We start from the raw sequence: 22,993 nt of genomic DNA on the forward strand, positions 1-22,993 counted from the left end.
ACCAAAGCTGACATATAAATATCCTATGACTCTTCACCCTTCCTTTACCCCCTCACTGCTATATGACACTGCAATTCCTCCAAATAAAGAGGTCAGGTATATATCACAACTCCTAGAGTTTGTGTTATCATGTGACCTGTTTTGGCCAATAAAATGTTAGCTGGTGTGATGTGACCAAATGCTAGAAAAGTGTCTCTGCAACTGGGTCTGCTCTCTGGCACTTAGGCAATCACCATGAGAATACGCCAGTCTAGCCTGCCAGAAAAGAGACATACAAAGAACAGCTCTAACTAAATCAAGTGACGCCCAGCCAACCTACAGACACTTGGAAGGAGCACAACTACCTAACAGAGTTCAACCTATATTGGCTGACCACACAGACAACTCAGATGCATGAACTAAAAAATGCTTATTGTTGTATGCCACTGGGATTTTGTCTTTTTGTTCTTGTAGAGCAATAACTAACTAATACACAGATCAAGGGGATTTTTCTCTCAAAAGACAAAAACATCCTGCTGGACTATGATTTAAGAAAACCTCCTAAATACATTTTCTTTAAAGTCTGTAAAACACTTTAACTTGTACATATTTTTGAAATTATGTAAAAGTCTTTTTCTATGTATATACAACCATTTATGTGTGTATAGGTGTGTGTGTATATATTTTACACAATTGGGACCATATGGTATGAACAGTCTCATTTTTAAGCAGCCAGCATTCCAATCACCATCTCTATCTTTCCAGTTCATTCCCTCAGATATGTTCTATTTTATGAAAACTTACTATTTTCCCATGTAAAATAACTGTGTATACACATTTATCAATTGTATTAATATCTAGAACTTTTAAGTGAGTTTCTGAAGACCACTGCTGCTAAATCTTTGCTTGTAAGATTGCTCATTGTAACTAAGATTTATTTTAACCTGAATTCATAGGAATCTGTCCACAAATTAGGACATTATTCCTGTGGGTAAATAAAATTCATTTCATGACAATCCACTTTATAACCTTATTATAAAATTCATTACCTTTTTATGATAATTTTATATAAATACAGACAAAATGATTAAAGAATATATTTTAGGCTATTCTCAAGTCAAGGTCAAGTTAAGGTAAATTATTCTTAAGTTACCCTAAGCTAAGTGGCTTAGTAATATTCAGATTTTAGAATCTGTAATCCTTATTCTTCTTTTTTTTTTTTTTTTGTGGTACGCGGGCCTCTCACTATTGTGGCCTCTCCCATTGTGGAGCACAGGCTCCAGACGCACAGGCTCAGCGGCCATGGCTCACGGGCCCAGCCACTCCACGGCATGTGGGATCTTCCCGGACTGGGGCACGAACCTGTGTCCCCTGCATCAGCAGGTGGACTCTCAACCACTGCGCCACCAGGGAGGCCCTGTAATCCTTATTCTTAATTGGCTGACAGTCAAATCATAATGCTCCGTGATCTCAATGATTTAGATTTTAGTATTTATATATTTAGGAGCTGAGTGATAAAATCATAGTATAGTTCCTATGATGCTTAATTTTATATGCCAACATGGCTAGGTTATCAAACACCAATCTAGACGTTGCTATGAAGGTATTTTTTAGAGGTGATTAACTTTTAATCAGTAGACTTTGAGTAGAGCAGATTACCCTCCATAATGTGGGTGGGCCTCATCCAGTTAGTTGAAGACTTGAAGAACAAAGACTAAGGTTTCTCAAAGAAGGATTCTCAAGACTGCAACACAGCAATCCTGCCTGAGTTTCTGGTCTGCTGCCCTGTGGAATTGACTTAAGACTACAACATCACCCCTTACCTGGATTTCCAGCCAGCGCTACACATTTCAAACCTGTCAGCCCCCACAATCACACGAGCCACTTCCTTAAAATCAATCTCTCTCTCTCTCTCTCTCTGTGCGTGCGTGTGTGTGTGTGTGTGTGTGTGTGTGTGTATCTCCCTCCTACTGATCTATTTCTCTGGAGAACTCTAATAAAGCTCCCCACTCAAGAAAAATTTAGGTAGCACCTATAGTATACGTCTAATATTGTGTTAAGAAATTTTAAGATGAAAAAATAGGTTAAAGATAAAATCTTTACCCTTAAAAACCTTGCAATGTTGATAGGGACACAAGTATACAGACACAACACAAATAAACAAACATATTTAACATTATTCTCACCTTTATTACAAGAAAAACATCTTGGGAAGGATAAGTGATAGAAAAAATAGCTGATCGTGCCAGGGTGGTAATGGCAGCAGGTGGTACATGTGGACGTAATAATCCTTTCATCTGCTCAGAATTAAGGTCAAAATAAAAGTTTTCTGAAATCTAAAAAGCATATTCATATATTAAATTTAAAACCTGTGGATTTTATAAAAACTCACAAAAATCATACACAGTCTTAAAATATTACAGATATTAGACGATTATACTAACATACAGTTTACCATATATTTCACTGACTGATCTTTACATGTCTATATCAAAGCAAAAAAAATATAATGCAAAAAACATATTCTAAAGAACCATATCCCACGCTCCTTTAATTAGAAATTTAACTTCTAATAAAGTATACATAGAAATTATTATTGAGATGAATTACCCCAAACTGAGTCTTTAAAACAATTACATGAATAACATCTCAGAAGATTTGATTTAGCAAATACAGTTTAAAATAAAATTGCTGGAATACAGTTCCACTATAGAAATCCATAATATGTTGACAGCAGAAGTCACTAAAGGCATTTTAAGTTTCTTCTACACATTAGGCTTAGAATACTGAAATGTTGTATGAGACAGCCCTCTGAAAAACTCCTAAGTGTAATAAAGATATAATGGCAAAACTAAGAGCACTACTTTAGACAAGAATATTTGAAATATATATAAATGATCTTTTAGCTAGTGAAATCTGAAAATTACACCAACAAAAATTCACTGTCACCTTCATTGTAATCCTTTATACATCAGTTGCCTAAAATGGTTTTCTTGTATTTTTTCTATTTATTAAACTAAAAGAAAGTTGCTTCTGCTACTTGCTTTTGGAACGCTTTCAATGAAACAAAAACTAGGTCAACTGAACTATTTTATAGTAAGAAAATACTTTATGTCTTAAATTTCTACTTTCTTCCTAAAAAATCCATGTTTAATAATATTCTCAAAAAGTCATTATTTATCTTATAAAACACTTAAAAACAGGTTTCTGAACCTATGATTGTGACAAAAGACTAGGTTCAAATTATATAACCTTACCTTTTTCTTTTCCTTCACATCATATAAAGCCAAACTTGCAAAAATGGGTTCAATTTCAATTTCAAACCTTTAAGAAGGAAAAGGATGAAGCAGTTTAAAAATAAAGTTCATAGTTCAAGAGAAATTCTCATTCCAAAAATAAATTCTCTCAATACCTTGTACTTTTCTACATCTGTGCTACACCATCTATACTGCCCCTCTTCCTGAAACACACTTCTCCATGTATACCTTTCACAGTCTAAATCAACCATTACTACATACTTCAAAATCTTAAGAAAAAACAAAGCCTGCCATGTAACAAATATAAAATCATCTCTAAGGAAAAAGATACTTTGTCTTTATATTCCTCAAGCCAAGAACAGTGTCTGATAAATACTACAGATTTCAGTGAATGTTTTTTCAAGTTTTAAGACTAGTTATATAACTGAGGCAGAGTCATCTTCACCTAGCCAAAAATGCTCTCAAGCTCAGCTTCATAGGCAGGATGAAATGTTTAGTAGAATTTAAAATTATGTACAGAACATTACTTTTCAAAAGGACACAAACACAAGTATAAAATCTACCAGGATTTTGTTACGCTGGTATTCAAAATATTATTCCAGAAAATAAAAGTTACATAGTAAACAAAAGAAATACTCACTTGAGTGATAAACATTTTACAAGAAGTCTTTGACCAAAATGTTCTTTGGGCACCTCAGGAACACTAAGTCGTTCTATTGGTTCTTCCTACAAATTGACAAGCAACACCAAAATGAACATGCTTACCATATGTCAACCCTTTACAATTTATTTTTTAAGAACTTATTTTATTAATCTACTACTTTTAGTCTTCACAAGTGAACACAGAAAAGAATGGCCTATTTATCCTCAAACAGGAGTCATTACATCATAAGTGTGCTCAACTATACTTCATTTACAAAAAGCATAACTATGTTTCAATTAAGTTTTATTCCCTACATTATCATAATGCTACATACAATTCATACTCCCCAAACATCTATCTTAATAATCATTTGCTTCTTTATATCCAAATTATCTATACCTCATCTGGTGATGGATGCAAGGCAAAGAGTTCCTTATGACGGTTTGCTTTCCTTTGGTCATCATTCTGACGGTCTATTTCTTCATTTGGAGTTCGATCAAGTAAATTGGGAAGCAAAGCATCAGGAAGTGAATTTTTCAAGTCAAAAATACTGCAGGCCCAGCTACCCCTTGGAGTATCATCTATTGACATTGAACGTCTTTTAAGATCATCCTGTAATGTAAAACATTAAATATATTAATCAATGAATAAAAAAAAACTATATTAAAATAACTTCTTATAGTCATTTAAAAATAAAAGTATTACTTGTTCATCCTGGTAGTTGTTGCCATCTGGAGCTTCATCGGATTCAAAGACCTGTTTTGGCAAACCTTTTTGCCTTTCTTTCTGTTTATCTAATGTATTAGGATTAAATCCTGTTCCCAGTTTATGATATCTATTCAAAATAAAATAAGGAAATATCAATTTTTGAAAATTTTTCATCATCATTATGTAATAAGCCAACTGTTCTCTGCATTATTTCTTTACATAATAAGAATATATTCTGGCAGTTTTTGAGTGTATTTAACATTTAACCAGAGGTTTAAGAAAACTTCCATCCAGAGTTCCTTTAATCCAACTAGAGAGCATTTATGAGTTTCCAGAGGTAAATCATATTGTCCTTCCTTTTCATGACAATCATGTGGATATAATTTAAGTTGTACTTTCAAATCAGAGAATTGGTCAGTAACAGGAAAGGATGGGAAGCCAGGTTAAAGAATAAAATGAGAGAGCAGAAAATATATCCTGCATTCATAACAATGTAAATTTTTAAAAGGCAAAAATATATAAAGCACTGAAGCTTAAAGTTCCAAATAGCCAAAAAAATTTTGCTATATCTCATTATGTATAAAAATCTTAAACAACCTAAAGCTTCAGGCTTCTAAAATGAAAAAATAGGGACTTCCCTGGTGGCGCAGTGGTTAGGAATCCACCCACCAATGCAGGGGACATGGGTTCGATCCCTGGTCCAGGAAGATCCCACATGCCGCGGAGCAACTAAGACCATGCGCCTAGAGCCAGTGCTCCGCAACGAGAGAAGCCACGGCAATGAGAAGCCCACGCACCACAACAAAGAGTAGACCCCACTCGCCACAACTAGAGAAAGCCCACGCGCAGCAACGAAGACGGAACGCAGCCAAAAAAAAAAAAAAAAAAAAGAGCCTGTAAAATGCAAGAATAGCAAGATCTACACCACTGTATACATATATTCTTAATTAACATATATTGTTGTATAATATATATATTAGGCTAAGAACAACTCTTAAACTAATGTATATTTCTTTCCTAACAACCCAATGTCCAAGAATATTAGAGACACTATGATCAAAGAGCAACTACTGTGTCACACCTCATATAGTCAAACTGGGGGAAATTTTAACTGGAGCATAAACAATTATAATTACCAGAGGATGATATGGTTCTATCAGTCAATTTATGACATAGTAAAGAATCACACTTAATATGAATTATTCACATGTCTTGCTGCGAACGGTACTGAAATAGCAGCTACATGATGCTCACATCATAGTATAATCACAAAATAAAAGAAAGCATTTTTCTCTGGAATAACTAAAATAAAAATATGCAGTATAGTAACATGAAAGATATTACTCAGAAGCAGATATTTTAATCTCTCATGAAATGTTTAAAGTGCCTTAATTTGTGTAAAAATGCCTGTAAAGTGACAAAGTTTGAATTCAAACACAGGTCTGTTTAACTCTTTACACAATGTTGACTAAAGCAAATAGACAAAACTTTGCAGCAAAAAACCATTACCAGATATTTTTGAAAGATACTAAACTGTTTTCTAGTCTTTGCACCTTTTTTCCTCAAGGGAAACATTTGTATTTTCCTTAAAGGACAGAATACACTGTTGCTTTTCTATATGAAAAAGGTTTTTTTTTTTAAATAACATTTTATTATTACAGAATCAATCCATGCTCATTGTTGAAAATTTAAAAATACAGATCTATAAAAATACAATCATTATATTTTTACTACTCAGAGTATCAGTGTTGAACTCCTAGTATTTAACTAACTGGATCTTTTCCTGGGCGTATGTATAATCATAAGTATATACATATACATAAGTATATACATACTTATAGTTTTTGTATTTTTTAATAAAAATGAGATAATGTGGGAAAAAAGTGCCTTAATTGAGAAACTAGATATCTAAGCTACTCTAATAAACCAGAATACTGTTGCATTCTTCCTCCTTTATGTCCTAAAAAACTGATAGTATGAAATTCAAGAGAGCTGAGAAGAATGACATGATTCATGATCAATACTCTTTCCTATATTATCATTCTGTTCCTGTAGTCAGTTGCTATGATAAGGCTCTACATGATTACCCATCCAACACCACCATTTCTACGACTCTGTATCCTGGCATTCTCTCCCTCACTTATTCTGTTCCAGCCACACTGACCTCTCTGCTATTCCCTGAACATTCCCAGCATGCTTCCAATATGGAGCCTTTGCGTATACTGCTCTTGCCTCTGCCTAATACACTCTTCCCCCAGATATCCAGAGGGCTTACTCCTTAACTTCCTTCATGTCTTCGCTCAAATTCATCTTATCAGAAAGGCCTCTTCCGATTAGTTATTCACAAAGTGGAATCACCTCTTCTTGGCTCTCCCTATCCCCCCATCCTACTTTTTTTCTCTACAAGACTTCCTTCTATTCTTCCCAACTATTATATATTTATCTGTGTTTGTTTAATGTCTATTGCCCTCAACCCCAAGTAGAACATAAGCTCCATGAGGGCACGGAGTTAGTTTTGTTGACTGCTGTATCATCACTGCTTAGTATAGTGCCTGGCACATACTAGCCTCTCAGTAAGTATGTCTTGAATGAATAAAGTACTTTCTATCCTTTTACCCTTCTGTGCTGAATTATGGAAGAAGTTTTTGGTTTCATCTTATAACTTACTATTCCACTTGTCAGTCACATCTGCTCTGCCATTAAACCCATCTGCTGAGTTTTAAACATTTTTTTCACTGAACAAAATTTTCACTTCCAAAGATAACCAGTTGATTTTTTATATGGTTACCATAACGTTTTCACATCTCTTTGAGGATATTAGTTACACGTATGGGTCTTGATGTGTGTTCTGTTAACTATTTCCTAAATTGTAAGTTCTTTTATTTGTAGTTTGATAATTCTCTTTCAAGTGCACTGGTTTTAATCAAATGGTTGGCAATTCTAGGTTCTAATGCTCATTTTTTAATTTGTAAGCCCATATCTGTCTGAAAATACTGTATCTGCTTAGCCAAGCACATATCCAGTGGCTGTGGAGAAGAGGCACCTCATGCTTCCAGGCAGAGTCTGCCAGTCTTCTGGGTATGAGGGCTCCTTCTTATTCCAAGGTATGCCCACCCCAGGCACTATTGTATGAGCTCAAGCCCCTATAATTAGTCCTCTTAAAATAGGCAGATACCGGACTTCCCCAGTGGCGCAGTGGTTAAGAATCCGCCTGCCAATGCAGGGGACATGAGTTCGAGCCCTGGTCAGGGAAGATCCCACATGCCGCGGAGCAACTAAGCCCGTGCACCACAACTACTGAGCCTGCGCTCTAGAGCCCACGACCCACAACTACTGAGCCCGTGTGCTACAACTACTGAAGCCCACATGCCTAGAGCCTCTGCTCCGCAACAAGAGAAGCCACCGCAATGAGGAGCCCGCACACCACAACGAAGAGTAGCCCCTGCTTGCCGCCACTGGAGAAAGCCCAGGCGCAGCAACGAAGATCCAACGCAGCCAGCCAATCAATCAATCAATAAATAAATAAATAGGCAGATACCTCTGCTCCCACTTCTATGCATAAAGAAGGATATAAGAGGTTTCAAAGTAACCAAATGTCCAACATTCACCCCAGGTCCCCCTTCCACTGCCTGTATTCACTGAGCCTAAAGCTCTACTGAACCTTTTGCATGTATCTTAGATTATTCTGTGCTGTGGCTTTCTGTTGTGTTCCAGTCATACCTTTTATATTTCAGGGATACTTTAAAACTTCTAGTCTACCAAAAGTACCCCTTAGTCTTCCATTTACTACTGAAGGTAATAAATAATATCTAGTATAACAGAAAAAAATACAAGCATTAGAATCTGATGCCCCTAGGTTCTAATCCTAGCTATCCCACTTTTTGGCCATGGGACCTCAAAGAAGTTACCTAAGTACTCTGAGCCTGAGCTACCTTGTCTGTTGGAACCTTAAATGAGATGAGTGTAAAGTATCCAATAAAATGCCCAGCATATAGCAAATAACCATAAATGTTAACTATTGTACCCTCTTGGCTTAAATCAAGGTCAGCAATCCCTTGATTAGAATTAAGTAGCAAGACGACTCCATGATTCTAAGGTTAATATATTTTACAACTAATCTATTTCTATTAAGATTTCTGATTACAGGTTTCCAACATACATGCATAAAGGTAAAAACTTTTGAGTTATCTGACAGAGGAACGGTCTTCTTCAGTAATCTCTAAAATCTGGCTATTGAAATACTTATCAAAATTGTAAGTTCATAAAAACAGCTCTTCTTTATAAAGGGTAGCAGACTGTATTTTTATTAGGTCACACTAAAACTAAAAAGTATGTCAGCAGTAACCCCAAGAGTGAAACACAGTGAAATAAGACAGTTGCCCACAACAGCAACAAAATAAGCAATGGATACATCACTGTTACTGGTACAATTTAGCACAGATAACTTCATTTCTCAAAACTGCAATGTCATAACAGAATTTTCCACTACTTCAGTAATTATACTTCCTTTAGAAAAATAAAATAAGGCTAAGAAGATTCAGTATGAAGACCCTTTTTCATTATGCAAATTAGCAAAGGAAGAATAATTTTATTTTATTTCTTAATCTGACTTGATATTTCAAACACCATCCATTAGAAACATAAATTTTGTGGTAAAACAAAACATTTTTACAACTACTGACTTGATTGGATGTACAGGTCAAGAACCTGTAAATATTCAGTTAGTTAATAAAAGGCAGAGACCTTTCAAACAGCTTGATCTAGAAAACTAGCTATTAAACTTAACCAATTCAATAAATTGGATTCTCTTTTAGAAATACAAATTATTCATCAATATTTACCCACGATTTCCCAAAAGAATTAGACTACAAATCATTATTTTATATTACTATTAGTTACTAATGATCTATGATAATATAGAAATACTATCCCCACAAATGTATTATTTTATAAGGAAAGTAAGAGAAAGTAATTGTGGAACTCCTAAGGAAAAAATATCTATATGCAAAGGTTCTTCTTTTACTTTTTCAGCTATTTTTTAAATGAATTTTCAGGTCTCATAATTAGTATTAATCTACCTTAATCCATTTACAGATCCTACTCAGTATTTTTAAATGTCATAATGAATATATAACTTACTTTCTGATCACAATTGCCCAGTCTTCTGTATAACTTCTTATACAATCTCTAACATGTGGATCCATTTCACTATTTTAAAAAAGAAAATATATTTATAATTTAGACAGGAAAGCATTGATGTTTGTGAATTCTGCTGCTGCGCTCTTGTTCATATAATAGGAAACAACACTACCACAAGAAATAGAATCTAAATAAAATAATGGAAGGTAGCCTTTTTATAGTTACACTAAAACCAGAAATAGGTAAATGTCTCCTTACCTTTCTTCAGGTACAGCTGAAACAAGGGTTCTACAGTCCCTAGGACTATAAACCACTTCAATATCATCTGGAGGGAATTCAATCAAATCCCTTAAAAGCCCAGAATCCACAGCTAAAGGATGAGTAATGAGGTAATCTTCCAAATCCACTGGATCCACTGCTTCAGTAAGGGGCACCTTTATAAACAGGGATGGATGTGAGAGGTGGGTATAAAGGAAGAGGTGGACACAAGAATTTTAAAACTTAAATAGATTTATTATTTTACAAAAACGTAATTTTTCTCTTGCTATTTCTAAAATGTCAACAGATATTCAGCCAGATGAACTAAAGAAACCACAAAGTGTTGGGTCATACTCTGTCTGATTTTCTTGCTTCGATTTTGCCCATAACTCCCACATAAAAACAGTAAGATAACAGTTTTATAATACTATACAGTGACAAAATACTCACTGGAGGGATTCTTTTTTATAATTTGGAATTTTCATTGCTAAGTTTCTTAGTGGTGCTTTTACTTTATTTGTTGTTACTGTTATCCTAGTAAAAACGTACAACCATACTGCAGTGGGGGGACAAATGGCCCTCCAAAAGATTGCCAAATCCCAATCCATGGACCTTATATGTGAAAATAAATAAAATATAAAATAAGAGTGTTTGAAGCTATCATTAAGGATCTTAAAAGAGGGACATTATCCTGGATTATCTGAGTGGGTCCTAAATGCAATCATATATATCCTTATATGAAGATAAACAGAGATTTGGGCCACACCAAGAGGAAAGCCATATGAAGACACAGGAAAGAGAGATTTGAAGATTCTGGCCTTAAAGGTAGAAGTGATGTGCCACAAGCAGCCACCAGAATCTGGAAGAGGCAAGAAAGTGATACTGAAGGGAGCCTCTGAAGAAAGTGCAACCTTGCCAAAACCTTGATTTCTGCCCGTTGATACTAATTCCAGACTTCTGGACTCCAGCACTGTGAAAGAATACATTTCTGTTGTTTTAAGCCACCCAGTTTGTGGTAATTTGTTACAGCACCCAAGGAGACTAATACACAGACCCCATTAAAAGTATTATTAGCAATAATAGGATATTTGTGGCATTCCTTAGCCAAGCTGAAATTATAGTTTTTGATAAGATACTCTACTTCTTATCTAATTCAAGAAAGAAAATTATTCAGGCAAAACTATAAGTGATTATACAACAAATGTGCAGTTGTGGACCAATGAAAATAAGAATATGTTATTTTTCAAGATGTTCAACTGGGTAAAAACACTGAGACCTGCCTACTGTGCAAGTTTGCATTACTACAAAGAAGGTGCTTTAACCTATACTTCTTTGGACTGAACAACTAGGTAGAGCAACAACATTTTAAAGATACTAAGTAAAATAATGAATGACTATCACATCATAAACACTCAAAAGATAGTAGCTATTATTATCATTATCATTATATGTTTTCTCATTTAAACCTCCCCCAAACCCTATAAGTTAGAGATAATTACTATTTCAATTCTACAAATAAAGGCAATTGTGCTCAAAGAAGTTAACTTCTGAAAATAAAATAGCCACAAAATGAAGAGCAAAATTTCAAACTGGGTGTTTAAGATATAAATTCATGGTTTTCTCTCATAAGCATTCTGTGAAGAGATTTTTTTTTTTTTTTTTTTGCGGTACGCGGGCCTCTCACTGTTGTGGCCTCTCCCGTTGCAGAGCACAGGCTCCGGACACGCAGGCTCAGCGGCCATGGCTCACAGGCCTAGCCACTCCGCGGCATGTGGTATCTTCCCAGACTGGGGCACGAACCTGTCTGTTCGTGGGGCGGACTCTCAACCACTGCACCACCAGGGAAGCCCTTCTCATAAGCATTCTATCTTACCTATTCTACCAAGTACATAATACACTATCATGACATGCTTAATAGAAGCATAGAAGCAATTCAACAGGGAAAGGGAAATCTTTTTCAATTACTGTTGCTGGAAAAATTGGATATCTATATGGGGGGGAAAATGAACTTCAATCCTTACATCATGACATATACAAAAACTAAACTGAGATGGACCATAGATATAAACATAAATGCTAAAACTATAAAGCTGCTAGAAGGAAATATAGGAGAATATCTTCAAAATTTGGAGTAGGCAAGGGTTTCTCAGACATGACAGAGAAAGGGATAATCGTAAAAGAAAAACTGATACATCAAAAGATGGTTAAGAAAATGAACAGGCAAGCCACACTAGGAGAAAATATTTACAAAATACATTTAATAAGTGACTGGCATCTAGAATATATAAAAAAGTCCCACATCTCATAAAAACAAACCACCCCCTCAAATAAATGGCGTGGGGGATGGGGGGGCAGTTGGTAAGACATTCAGAAAGGAAGATATAAAAATGGCCAGTTGGGAATTCCCTGGTGGCACAGTGGTTAAGAATCCATCTCCCAACGCAGGGGACACAGGATGGATCCCTGGTCAGGGAACTGGATCCTACATGCATGCTGTAACTAGGAGTTTGCATGCCACAACTAAGGAGCCCTCGAGCCCAACTAACGAGCACATGTGCCGCAACTAAGACCTGGCACAACCAAAATAAATAAATAAAATTTTTAAAATAAAAAATCCAACAGAGTCCATAAAATAAAATTTATTTTTTTTAAAAAATGGCCATTTAGCACATGAAAAAGTGCTCAACATCAAAGTCACAAGTAGGTACTTCCACTTCCAGGAAGATGGAGTAGACATACTTTTCTCTATTCTTCCCACTAGTTACAACTACAAACCCTGAAGATTATATATAAAATAAACATAAGACGGCTCTAAAAGGTGGATAGAAAAAGGCAGACCAACAGGGACCTCGGGACCCAAGGAATAGCACAATAGTGAGTTACCTAAAATTTCTTTTTACCTTATATACTCCACACCTGATGCTAGAGAGGTCCACAACCCAGAAACACCAAGGAGCACAGGAAAACAAAAAACACAACCAAACCCAGCCAAAGGACCAAGAGAGCAGCAGCCTAGCAAAACAGAAAAGGTTAGAGAATAACCACTCTACTCCAGCCAAACATCACATGAAAAACTGTAGTCCCACCTATATCCACACCAGCAAAGGCCAAATGGGGAGCTAGACTTCACCCTCACCAAGCTGTAACAAGCCATCCCAACACTACCCATCAGCACAATGTCAGAGAAGTCAGAGTGGGGAGCTGAGATTTTCATATCTACTGGAAGGTAATGAATCCTCCACTCCCACAGTGTCAGTGGAGTCCACACAGGGAATCTGGACACCTATTGCTATACAGCAGTAACAAGAACTCCTTCCCCTTACTGCTGAGGCAATGTCAGGTGAGGTCTATATAATTTAATACCTATAGGGTGAAGAGACATAAAGGTACATAAGATTTCCACACTTCACTCAAACTGGTAAAATGTCAACACCAGTAGTGTGGTTAGTTATGTATATACAATACCTTAAGCAACCACTAAAAAGACTATACAAAGATATGCACTCAACAACATTACAGAGAAATCAAAATGGAATTCTAAAAAATGTTCAGATAACCCACAGGAAGACAGAAAAAGGAAACTAGAGAAACAAAAGGCAGAGAGAACAAACAAAAAATAAAATGGCAGATTAAAGCCCTAGCAGAATGATAATAACATTAAATGTAAATGGCCTACATACACCAATAAAAAGATAAGAAACTGGCAGAATGGATTTAAAAACATGACGTACCAGTAAGGTATACCAAAAGCTCGCTTCAAAAAAGACAATATAAGGAGGCTGAAAACAGAAGGATGGAAAAATATATACCATATATACATTAAACAAAAGAAAGCAGAAGTGGCTATATTAACATAAGATAAAGTACTTCGACTTCAGTGCAAAGAAAAGTACTGAATAAAGAGGGACATTACCTGATGATAACAGCTATGACCCATAGCAATCTTAAATGTGCATGTACTAAACAACAGAGCTATAAATTATGGGAAGCAAAAACTGACAGAACTGAAAGAAGAAATAAGATATATCTACAGTTATAGCTGGAGACTTCAAGACATCTCTCTCAACAACTGAAAGAAAACTGAACAGAAAAATCAACAAGGATATGGTAAAATTCAACAGCACCATCAACCAATAGGTCTAATTGACATTGTTTTATAGAACAATCCACCCAACGACAACAGACCAAATACTTTTCTCAAAGGCCCAAAAAGTAAATACCAGGATAGACCATAACCTGAACCCTAAAACAAACCTCAAAAAATTTTAAAAAATTGAAATCATACAGAGTGTGTTCTCTGACCATAATGTAATCAAACTAGAAATTAGCAACAGAAAGACAACAGGAAAACCTCCAAACACTTGGAAACTAAAAACACAGTTCCAAATAATCCATGAGTCACAAAAGTCTGAAAAATGAAACTTAAAAATTACATTGAACTAAATGAAAATAAAACATAACAAAATTAGTGGGATGAGGAAAGTGCAAATCAAAAACACAAGATACTACTTCACACCCATTATGATGGCTATTACCAAAAAATGTAAAATAACAAGTGTAGGAGAGGATATTGAGAAATTGGAAGTCTTGTGCAATGCTGGTGGGAATGTAAAATGGTACAGCTGCTGTGGAAAACAATTCGGTGGTTCTGGAAAAAAAAAAAACCAGAACACACAGAATTATCATATGACCCACCAATTCCACTTCCAGCTATATACTCAAAAAAACTGAAAATAGAGACTCAAACAGATACTTGTACACTAATGTTCATAGCAGCATCATTACCGATAGCCAAAAGATGAGAACAATCCAATGTCCATCAACAGATGAATGGATAAACAAAATGTGGTACACATATACAATGGCATATTTTTCAACCTTAAAAAGAAATGAAATTCTAGCACGTGCTGTAACAAGCATGAACCTTGAAGACATTATGGCTGAGTGAAATAAGCCAGACACAAAAAGACAAATATTGTATGATTCCACTTACATGAGGTATGTACATATAATAGACAAATTCATAGAGACAGGAAATAGAATGGAGGTTACTGGGGATTAGAAGGAGCAGGGGAATGGAATTATTTTTTAATGGGTACAGGGTTTCAGTTTGCGTTAATTAAAAAGTTTTGGAAATGGACAGTGGTAATGGTTGCACAAAATTGTGAGTGTACTTGATGCCATTTAATTGTACACTTAGAAATGGTTAAACTGATAAATTTTGTTGTGTATATTTTACCACAATATAAATACATACATACATAAATTTAAGCGAACATTTTTTTAAACAATGTTTCTCCACCTAAGAATTATTTCTGAGGCAGTACACTTTTCAGGATTCAAAGTGTCACAAATGATACTCCATGAAAATAATGACAAAAGCTGGGAGTCCTTACGTATGTCTAATTCAAAACTAACCTTTCCTCAAAGATTGACCAATCATATCAAGAGTAAGGGTTAGGGTTGGGAAGAAAGCTATGACACTCTCTTAACAACACTAAATCACAGAGATGATAAATGATCTTATTTCCCAAACTCACATAGAAAGTCACTGGTTTTCTAGGTGTAATACTAACTAGACTTGGAGCAAAGAAATAAATTTATTTCTGCTACAACTGTCTCCACTCTCTCTGACTCCCATCAGAGACAACTGCCTGGGCTAGTTTTCGGATGTAGTGATGAGCTGCTTACAACTATAAATTATTTTGCAAGACTCCAAAGAAAGATCCTGTATTTACAGATTCAAGGGAGGAGATTGCAACATGATTTTATAACAGAGAATGACTAGGCAGTAAGCAGGGTTAAAGGATGCAATAAGAAGCAATAGTGAAGCACTACAGAATCCCTTACAGGCAATGTGAGACACTGTCTTACTTCAACAATCACTGCATTGGAATTCTGACTAACATGTTTAGTGTTCAGATCTCTTTCAGTCTTTTCTGGTGTGCCATCAAAATTCTGATATTTGATTAGTGGTTGTTTTGGGATGGGAGAAGGGAGACAAAAGGGTGAGAGCTAAACAGTTTCTTTTTGAGATAATGAAAACGTTCTAAATTGACTGTTGTGATGGTTGCACGTTATATGTGAACATATTAAATCCACTGAATTGTAAATTAAATGGATGAATTGTATGGTTATGTGAAAAAAGTCTCAGTAAAGCCATTAAAAAAAAAGTTGAACCAGAATCTAATCGCATACAGGAAATACAGAAGATAGAGAAACAAGTCTATGAGGAAGAAATTTCAAAAATGTTGAACCAGAATCTAACCAGTTACAGGAAATACAGAAGATAGAGAAACAAGTCTACAAGGAAATAAACATAAAATCCAAAAGGTAGGAAATTCTATAAGACAACTAATCCAATTTCCTCAACAAGTCAATGGCATAAAAACAAACAAACTTAAAAGTTGGGGGAGGGAGTAGTATTCCACTGTGTATATACACCACATCTTCTTTATCCATTCATCTGCTGATGGACATTTAGGTTGCTTCCATATCTTGGTTATTGTAAATAATGTTGCTATGAACATTGGGGTGTGTGTATCTTCTCGAATTAGTGTTTTCATTTTTTTCAGATAAATACCCAGAAGTGGAACTGCTGGACCATACTGTAGTTCTATATTTAGTTTTTTGTTTTTTTTTTTTTTTGCGGTACGCAGGCCTCTCACTGTTGTGGCCTCTCCCGTTGCGGAACACAGGCTCCGGGCGCGCAGGCTCAGTGGCCATGGCTCACGGGCCCAGCCGCGGAGTGGGATCTTCCCAGACCAGGGCACAAACCCGTGTCCCCTGCATCGGCAGGCGGACTCTCACCACTGCACCACCAGGGAAGCCCTATATTTAGTTTTTTGAGGAACCTCCATACGTTTTCCAGTATGGAGGAAAACATACGGCTGTACCACTTTACATTCTCACCAACAGTGCACAAAGGTTCCCTTTTCTCCACATCCTCGCCAGCACTTGTTATCGCTTGTCTTCTTGATGATAACCATTCTAACAGGTGTGGGGATATCTCGTCATGGTTTTAATTTCCATTTCCCTACGTACTTTTTCATGTACCTGTTGGCCATTTGGATAACTTCTTTGGAAAAATGTCTATTTAGTTCTTCTGCCTATTTTTAATCGGGTTGTTTGTCTTTTTGTTATTGAGTTGTATGAGTTCCTTATATATTTTGGATATTAACCCCTTATCTGATGTATGATTTGCGAAAATTTTTCTCCCATAGGATGCCTTTTCATTTTGTTAATTGTTTCTTTGGCTGTGCAAAAGCTTTTACGCTTGATGTAGCCCCAATTTGTTGATTTTTGCTTTTGGTGTTTGTGCTTTTGGTGTCATATGCAAAAAACATCATTTCCAAGAACAACATCAAGGAGCTTCTTCTTACATTTTCTTCTAGGAGTTTTATAGTATCAGGTGTTATGTTTAAGACTGATCCATTTCGAGTTAATTTTTGTGAGTGGTGTAAGATAGGGAACCAATTTCACTGCTCTGCATGTGTCTTTCTAGCTTTCCCAGCACCATTTGTTGGCCTTTCCCCACTGGATGCACTTGGCAGCCTTGTAGACTATTAGATGACCATATGAGCAACAACGTGGATGGATCTGGATGATATTATGCTTAGTGAAATAAGTCAGACAGAGAAAAACAAATTTTACGTTATCACTTACATGTGCAATCTATAAAATAAAACAAACTAGAGAATATAACAAAAAAAGAAACAGACTCACAAATATAGAGAACAAACTAGTAGTTACCAGTGGGGGGGACAGGGCCAGGATAGGGATAGGAGATTAAGAGGTACAAATTACTATCATAAAATAAAGAAGCTACAATAATATATTGTATAGCAAAGGGAACATAGTATTTTATAATAACTCTAAATGGAGTACAACCTTTAAATATAGTGAAACACAGTGCTGTACACCTGAAACTTATTTAATATTGTAAGTCAGCCATACCTCAATTTAAAAACAAAAGTTAAAGGAGGGAGAAGCTGCCCTTTTTTTTAAAAATGCAAGTGATCTAAGACCAAGTTCCATCTGTGGATTTTGTTTGATCCTGATTTGAATAAACCAACTATAAAAAGATATGTATGAAATAATCAAGAAAATTTAACATGCACTGGATATTATTAGATGATACCAAAGAATTATGGACTGTTAATTTTGTTAAGTGTGATAACAGCACTGTGGTTAAATTTAAAGATGTTAATGTTTATACTAGTCTTCTACTTCTATGTATGTTTGAAGATTCCCATAACTTAAAAAGAACTTTTTCAGAGAGAATACAAGAAGAGAAATTGAAATCAGCAAGCTCTGACAACCCTTCAAAGGAATTTTGTTGCAAAAAAGAGCAAAGAAATATTGGAAGTTGGAGACTGATGGAAAAGTGGGGCAAAAAAAGCAGAATTTTTTTAAATGGGAGAAGTAACGGTATGTTTGCATGTTTATATACTGGTGGGAATGATCCAATAAATAGAGAGAAAAAGTGATGATATAAAAGAGAAGGGAGGACTTCCCTGGTGGCACAGTGGTTAAGAATCTGCCTGCCAATGCAGGGGACACAGGTTCGAGCCCTGGTCCAGGAGGAGCCCACATGCTGCAGAGCAACTAAGCCCATGCTACTGAGCCTGTGCTCTAGAGCCCACGTGCCACAACTACTGAAACCTGCGCACCTACAGACGGTGCTCCACAAGAGAAGCCACTGCAATGAGAAGCACGCGCACCACAATGAAGAGTAGCTCCCACTCACCGCAACTAGAGAAAGCCCACACGCGGCAACGAAGACCCAACACAGCCAAAAATAAATAAATAAAATAAATAAATTTTTTTCAAAAAGAGAGTAGGGAGAATTCCTGAAGTACTGTATTTGAGCGAGAGAACTTGGGATCTAGTTCACTAGTGGTTCATTTAAAATAACTGGTGAATAGACACAATATGGGTACAGATGATAAAAGGTGAACACACATGGTGGTAGGAGTATGTGGAAGTTCCTTCTGACTGCTTCAATTTTCTCAGTGAAACAGGAAGTCAAGTCATCCTCAGAGTGAAAATGGGGAAGAGCAATTAGGGTTTTAAGGGAAGAGTAGGAGGCATGAAATGGGTCAACTAAAACAGTGGGAAAATGAACGGACTAGGAAAATAAAATGTTTGCCTAGCAATGTTAAAGCCTTCATGAGTTAGTGGTCATAAATTTAAAGTGAGACCAGTCAATGGGATCTGTGTGTTTTCCTCCAGCCATACTCAGCTGCACAAGTGCAGGTATGAAGTAAGCAGAAGGTTGGATTTAAACAGCACTGAGGTAGTGCAAATGACATGAGAAGAAGTTAAGGAAGCCAAGAGTATACGCAAAAGAGGAATTATAATGATCAACAAATAATTTAAGTTTGGTAAGGAGAGAAAAGAGGACATCAAGGGGTGACAGACACACAAAAGTTAGTATGATCACAAATTCTAGGTCCCAGTGGTGTTGAAGGACAGTTGAAGTCAGAGCACCAGAACAAGAGAGCAAGAAAGATAAGAAGTGGTATTAAGAGAATAGGAAACCTAAAACTGAGATTACAGGAGGCTTATGGTTATTCATAATGACTAAATCCAGGGATGACTATGGAAGTGAATAGTTAAGGTGTAACACAGAATGCGGGAAATCAGTTGAAAAGAGGAGTTCAAGACACTAAGAGAGTATTAGAAGGATCATCTCCATGTACACTGAAACCATCCAGAAATCTATATATTCTAAAATTTCTCCAATCAGTATGTTACTGTTGTTAAAAGTAAACCCCATGTTTTAAAATTTTAATAACACAAACATTATATATAAACATGTCGCTACAAGTCAATCAAACTATTATGCTCTGGCATATGATGTTTGTTCAATAATTGGTACCATTTCATAACCAAAGAGAAAGTGTTAATACAACTTCACCCAAGTCAGTCTTAATTACTTTTTCAGTTTTTGACAAATGGAGCATGTTTTTAATTCATATTCCTACTATAACTAATAAGTACCAGTTTTTTATCAAAATTGATTATCCTCATGCCAGCCTCTTGAATAAGAAAACATATATTTATATCTCTGACATAGCACCTGGCTTAAAGCAATAATTCAATAACTATATATTCCTTTCTATTAAAGGGCATAGATAATACTATGAATCTACATAATTATTTAACATTTACTTCAGTACCTATTATTTCTAGAATAGATTCCTGAATTTTCATGTATGAATCACCCTGGGTCTGGGAAGTTCTAATTGTAAAATTCCAGAGTTAATTAAATCCTGAATGTAAAGTTTCAGCGTTGCCTAGGAAATCAACACTTCTATAATGCCTCCCAACACTCCTCTGACTCAAATTTCAGAAAAGAGTGAGATAGCAACAAATAAGGGTGTTAGTGAGAGTAGTGATGGAACCCAATATACTGGCTCTTATCTTTCCACTATTTTTTCATGGCCTAGTCAGAATTACACAGTAACATACCATATTTTAAACATGCTACTTACTGTGGTATGATGGGATATACTGCCAACAATGTTGAGGTTTTTGAGCAGCTGGGGAGAACCACTGTACTGTCCAGAAATCTGCTTCCTAACTTCAGCAGCCACAGTTCTACAACAAAAAAAGCAAATACATTGTTTTTAAAAAGAAAACAAACTAACTTAAAATGGGAGAAAGCTAAGTATTTTCAAAAGTCATCTAAAGAACAACAAAATCTCAGCACATCAATAAGGCTATAAATTTATAAGATATTTTGGTAAATACTGCTTATAATTACAGTAGAACATCTTTATAACGCTGATATAGCGTACAATACTTACAGCCAACTTACATAAGGCTTTTTTTGTATATGGCATTTCAGGGAACATATTGATACTTTGGTTTATGATAGAGATGGAAGCTATAATAAGATGTATATATTAATGTGTATATATTTTAAGGATATAAAATTAATTCAAAATACTTTATAAACAATATTCATGCCCCAGAAAACTATTCCCTATTTTTACTTAACTAATAAAAATTGTCTTTATACTCTGGCATTAATGGCTTTCCATAATCTGACCCTAATCACCTTTTCAGCCTTACATATCCCTTCCCAAATTCTTCTCAATGAACATAAACTGCTTCCTAGAATGCTGTTTCTCTCCTATATCCACAAATTCAACTCTTAATTAGTTTTAGGGGTAAAACTCAAATGGCAAGACTTCCATACAAGATTCTTGACTCACCACAGCTAAAATACCACCCTTCTTAAAAACTCTTAGAGCATTTATCATAAGCTAACTTGCATTTTCCTCCTTCCTAGTTATTTTCTCCACATTCATGTACGCCCTATATAAACAGAGGCAGTGGTTTCATTCATTCCTATTTCCCCTAAAATATTTAGCAGGTAGCACTTAAAACAGAGAAATGTATATTTAGTCCTATGAAATATATAGTATTACTGACGAATGAAGTAAACCACAAAGGCATTACCATAACATAACTTGACCAGTAAGTCCTTATCTGAAACAGGATTAAAGTTTAGAAGTTCCACGATTTCAAGCTGCTTGTTGACCCTTGGGAGCATACTAGTATTTCAAATTTACTAAATGACATTTCTAGGGACTTCCCTGTTGGTTCAGTGGTTAAGACTCTGCACTCCCAATGCAGAGGGCCTGGGTTCCATCCCTGGTCAGGGAACTAGATCCCACATGCCACAACTAAAAGATCCCACACGTGGCAACGAAGATCCCTCATGCCACAACTAAGACCCAGTGCAGCCAAATAAATAAATAAATATTTCTAAAACAAAAATATTTTAGACATTTGAATGACTCTGTAGCTCATTAAGCTCTATATTCCTTAGACTTCACAAAATTATAAACCAAAATATTCTGTGAGTCTTAAATCCAGTCATTAAATAACTTCCTCATATTAGTAACATTTTTACTAAGTAAAAAATGTAACTAAAGAACACAAAATAAAGACAACTATCAATAGATTTTGTACAATTATTTTCCTGATGTCAATATCTAACCTCCACCCTATGATCATCAACTGGTCACTATTTTATAAACCTTGCCTTTTGTTCTTTTACTCTTTTCCAAAAAATAAACCCTACCTTCTTCCTATCATTCCATTGAACGTAAAGTGAAACTGGCCTACTGCCTTCGATTCTGGGCCAGCTTGATGATACTTTTGTTCTGGAGTGTTCTCAAATTAATGGTTGAATTCAGAGACCTGAACATCTTAGTGCCCTTTCAAATTTCCAGCTGAATTTCTAGACAATTTCATTTTCCAAAAATTATCCAAATATACGATATAATCTTTAGCTTCCTTCTTCTCTTCCATACCCCCTTAACTATTTTCATATTCAATCACTCCACACACATCTCTTGAGCACTGTTAGGAGCTGACCACTCAGTTAGAAATTTTTGATAGAAAAGTAAAAGAGTTATCATTTTTAAGGCTCAAGATACTGAATTAGCTCAACTTTTTCTTTACAGGTGATCTGAAGTACATTAGATCATATATGTGTTTTAAAAAAGGCTAATCTGTTATTCATAATTGTCAAAACTTGGAAGCTTATCCTTCAATAGGTAAATGGATAAACAAACTATGGTACATTCATACCATGGAACATTATTCAGCAGTAAAAAGAAATGCACTATCAAGCCAAAAAAGACATGGAAGAACCTTAAAAGAATACTGCTAAGTGAAAGAAGCCCATCTGACAAGGATACAATACTGTATGATTCCACCTATATGACATTCTGGAAAAGGCAAACTATGCAGGGGTGAAAAACAGTGGTTGCCAGGGGTTGGAAGAAGGAGGAAAAGGAAGAGATGAGTAAGTAATGCACAGGGATTTTTAGGGCAGTGAAACTATTCTCTATGATACTATCATGATGGATACATATCATTATACATTTGTCAAAACCTATAGAATATACAACACAAACAGTAAACCTAATGTAATCTATGGACTTTAGTTAATAGTAATGTATCAATATTAGCTTATCTATTATAA

General features: G+C 35.6%; 1 protein-coding gene across 8 annotated transcripts in view; it reads right to left on the bottom strand.

Moving 5' to 3' along the window:
- The window catches only part of DOCK7 (dedicator of cytokinesis 7), a 211,059-nt gene that overhangs the window by 169,287 nt on the left and 18,779 nt on the right, over positions 1 to 22,993 (bottom strand). For all 8 annotated transcript variants that reach the window (XR_003434290.1, XR_003434289.1, XM_027113944.1 and 5 more), the window contains exons 2-9: positions 20,484 to 20,589; positions 9,985 to 10,160; positions 9,727 to 9,795; positions 4,585 to 4,714; positions 4,279 to 4,491; positions 3,877 to 3,962; positions 3,237 to 3,303; positions 2,166 to 2,315 (exon numbers count right to left, since the gene is read on the bottom strand). Coding sequence is in view for 6 of the 8 variants with exons in the window: in XM_027113944.1 (XP_026969745.1) it covers positions 2,166 to 2,315; positions 3,237 to 3,303; positions 3,877 to 3,962; positions 4,279 to 4,491; positions 4,585 to 4,714; positions 9,727 to 9,795; positions 9,985 to 10,160; positions 20,484 to 20,589 (997 nt within the window). In the remaining 2 variants the exon portion in view is untranslated. The remainder of the gene's footprint in view (positions 1 to 2,165; positions 2,316 to 3,236; positions 3,304 to 3,876; positions 3,963 to 4,278; positions 4,492 to 4,584; positions 4,715 to 9,726; positions 9,796 to 9,984; positions 10,161 to 20,483; positions 20,590 to 22,993) is intronic.

The sequence above is a fragment of the Aethalodelphis obliquidens genome, unplaced genomic scaffold (assembly GCF_003676395.1).
Source record: "Aethalodelphis obliquidens isolate GAN/ISIS:26980383/991018 unplaced genomic scaffold, ASM367639v1 scaffold13, whole genome shotgun sequence".
In the NCBI taxonomy this organism is placed as follows: Eukaryota; Metazoa; Chordata; class Mammalia; order Artiodactyla; family Delphinidae; genus Aethalodelphis; species Aethalodelphis obliquidens.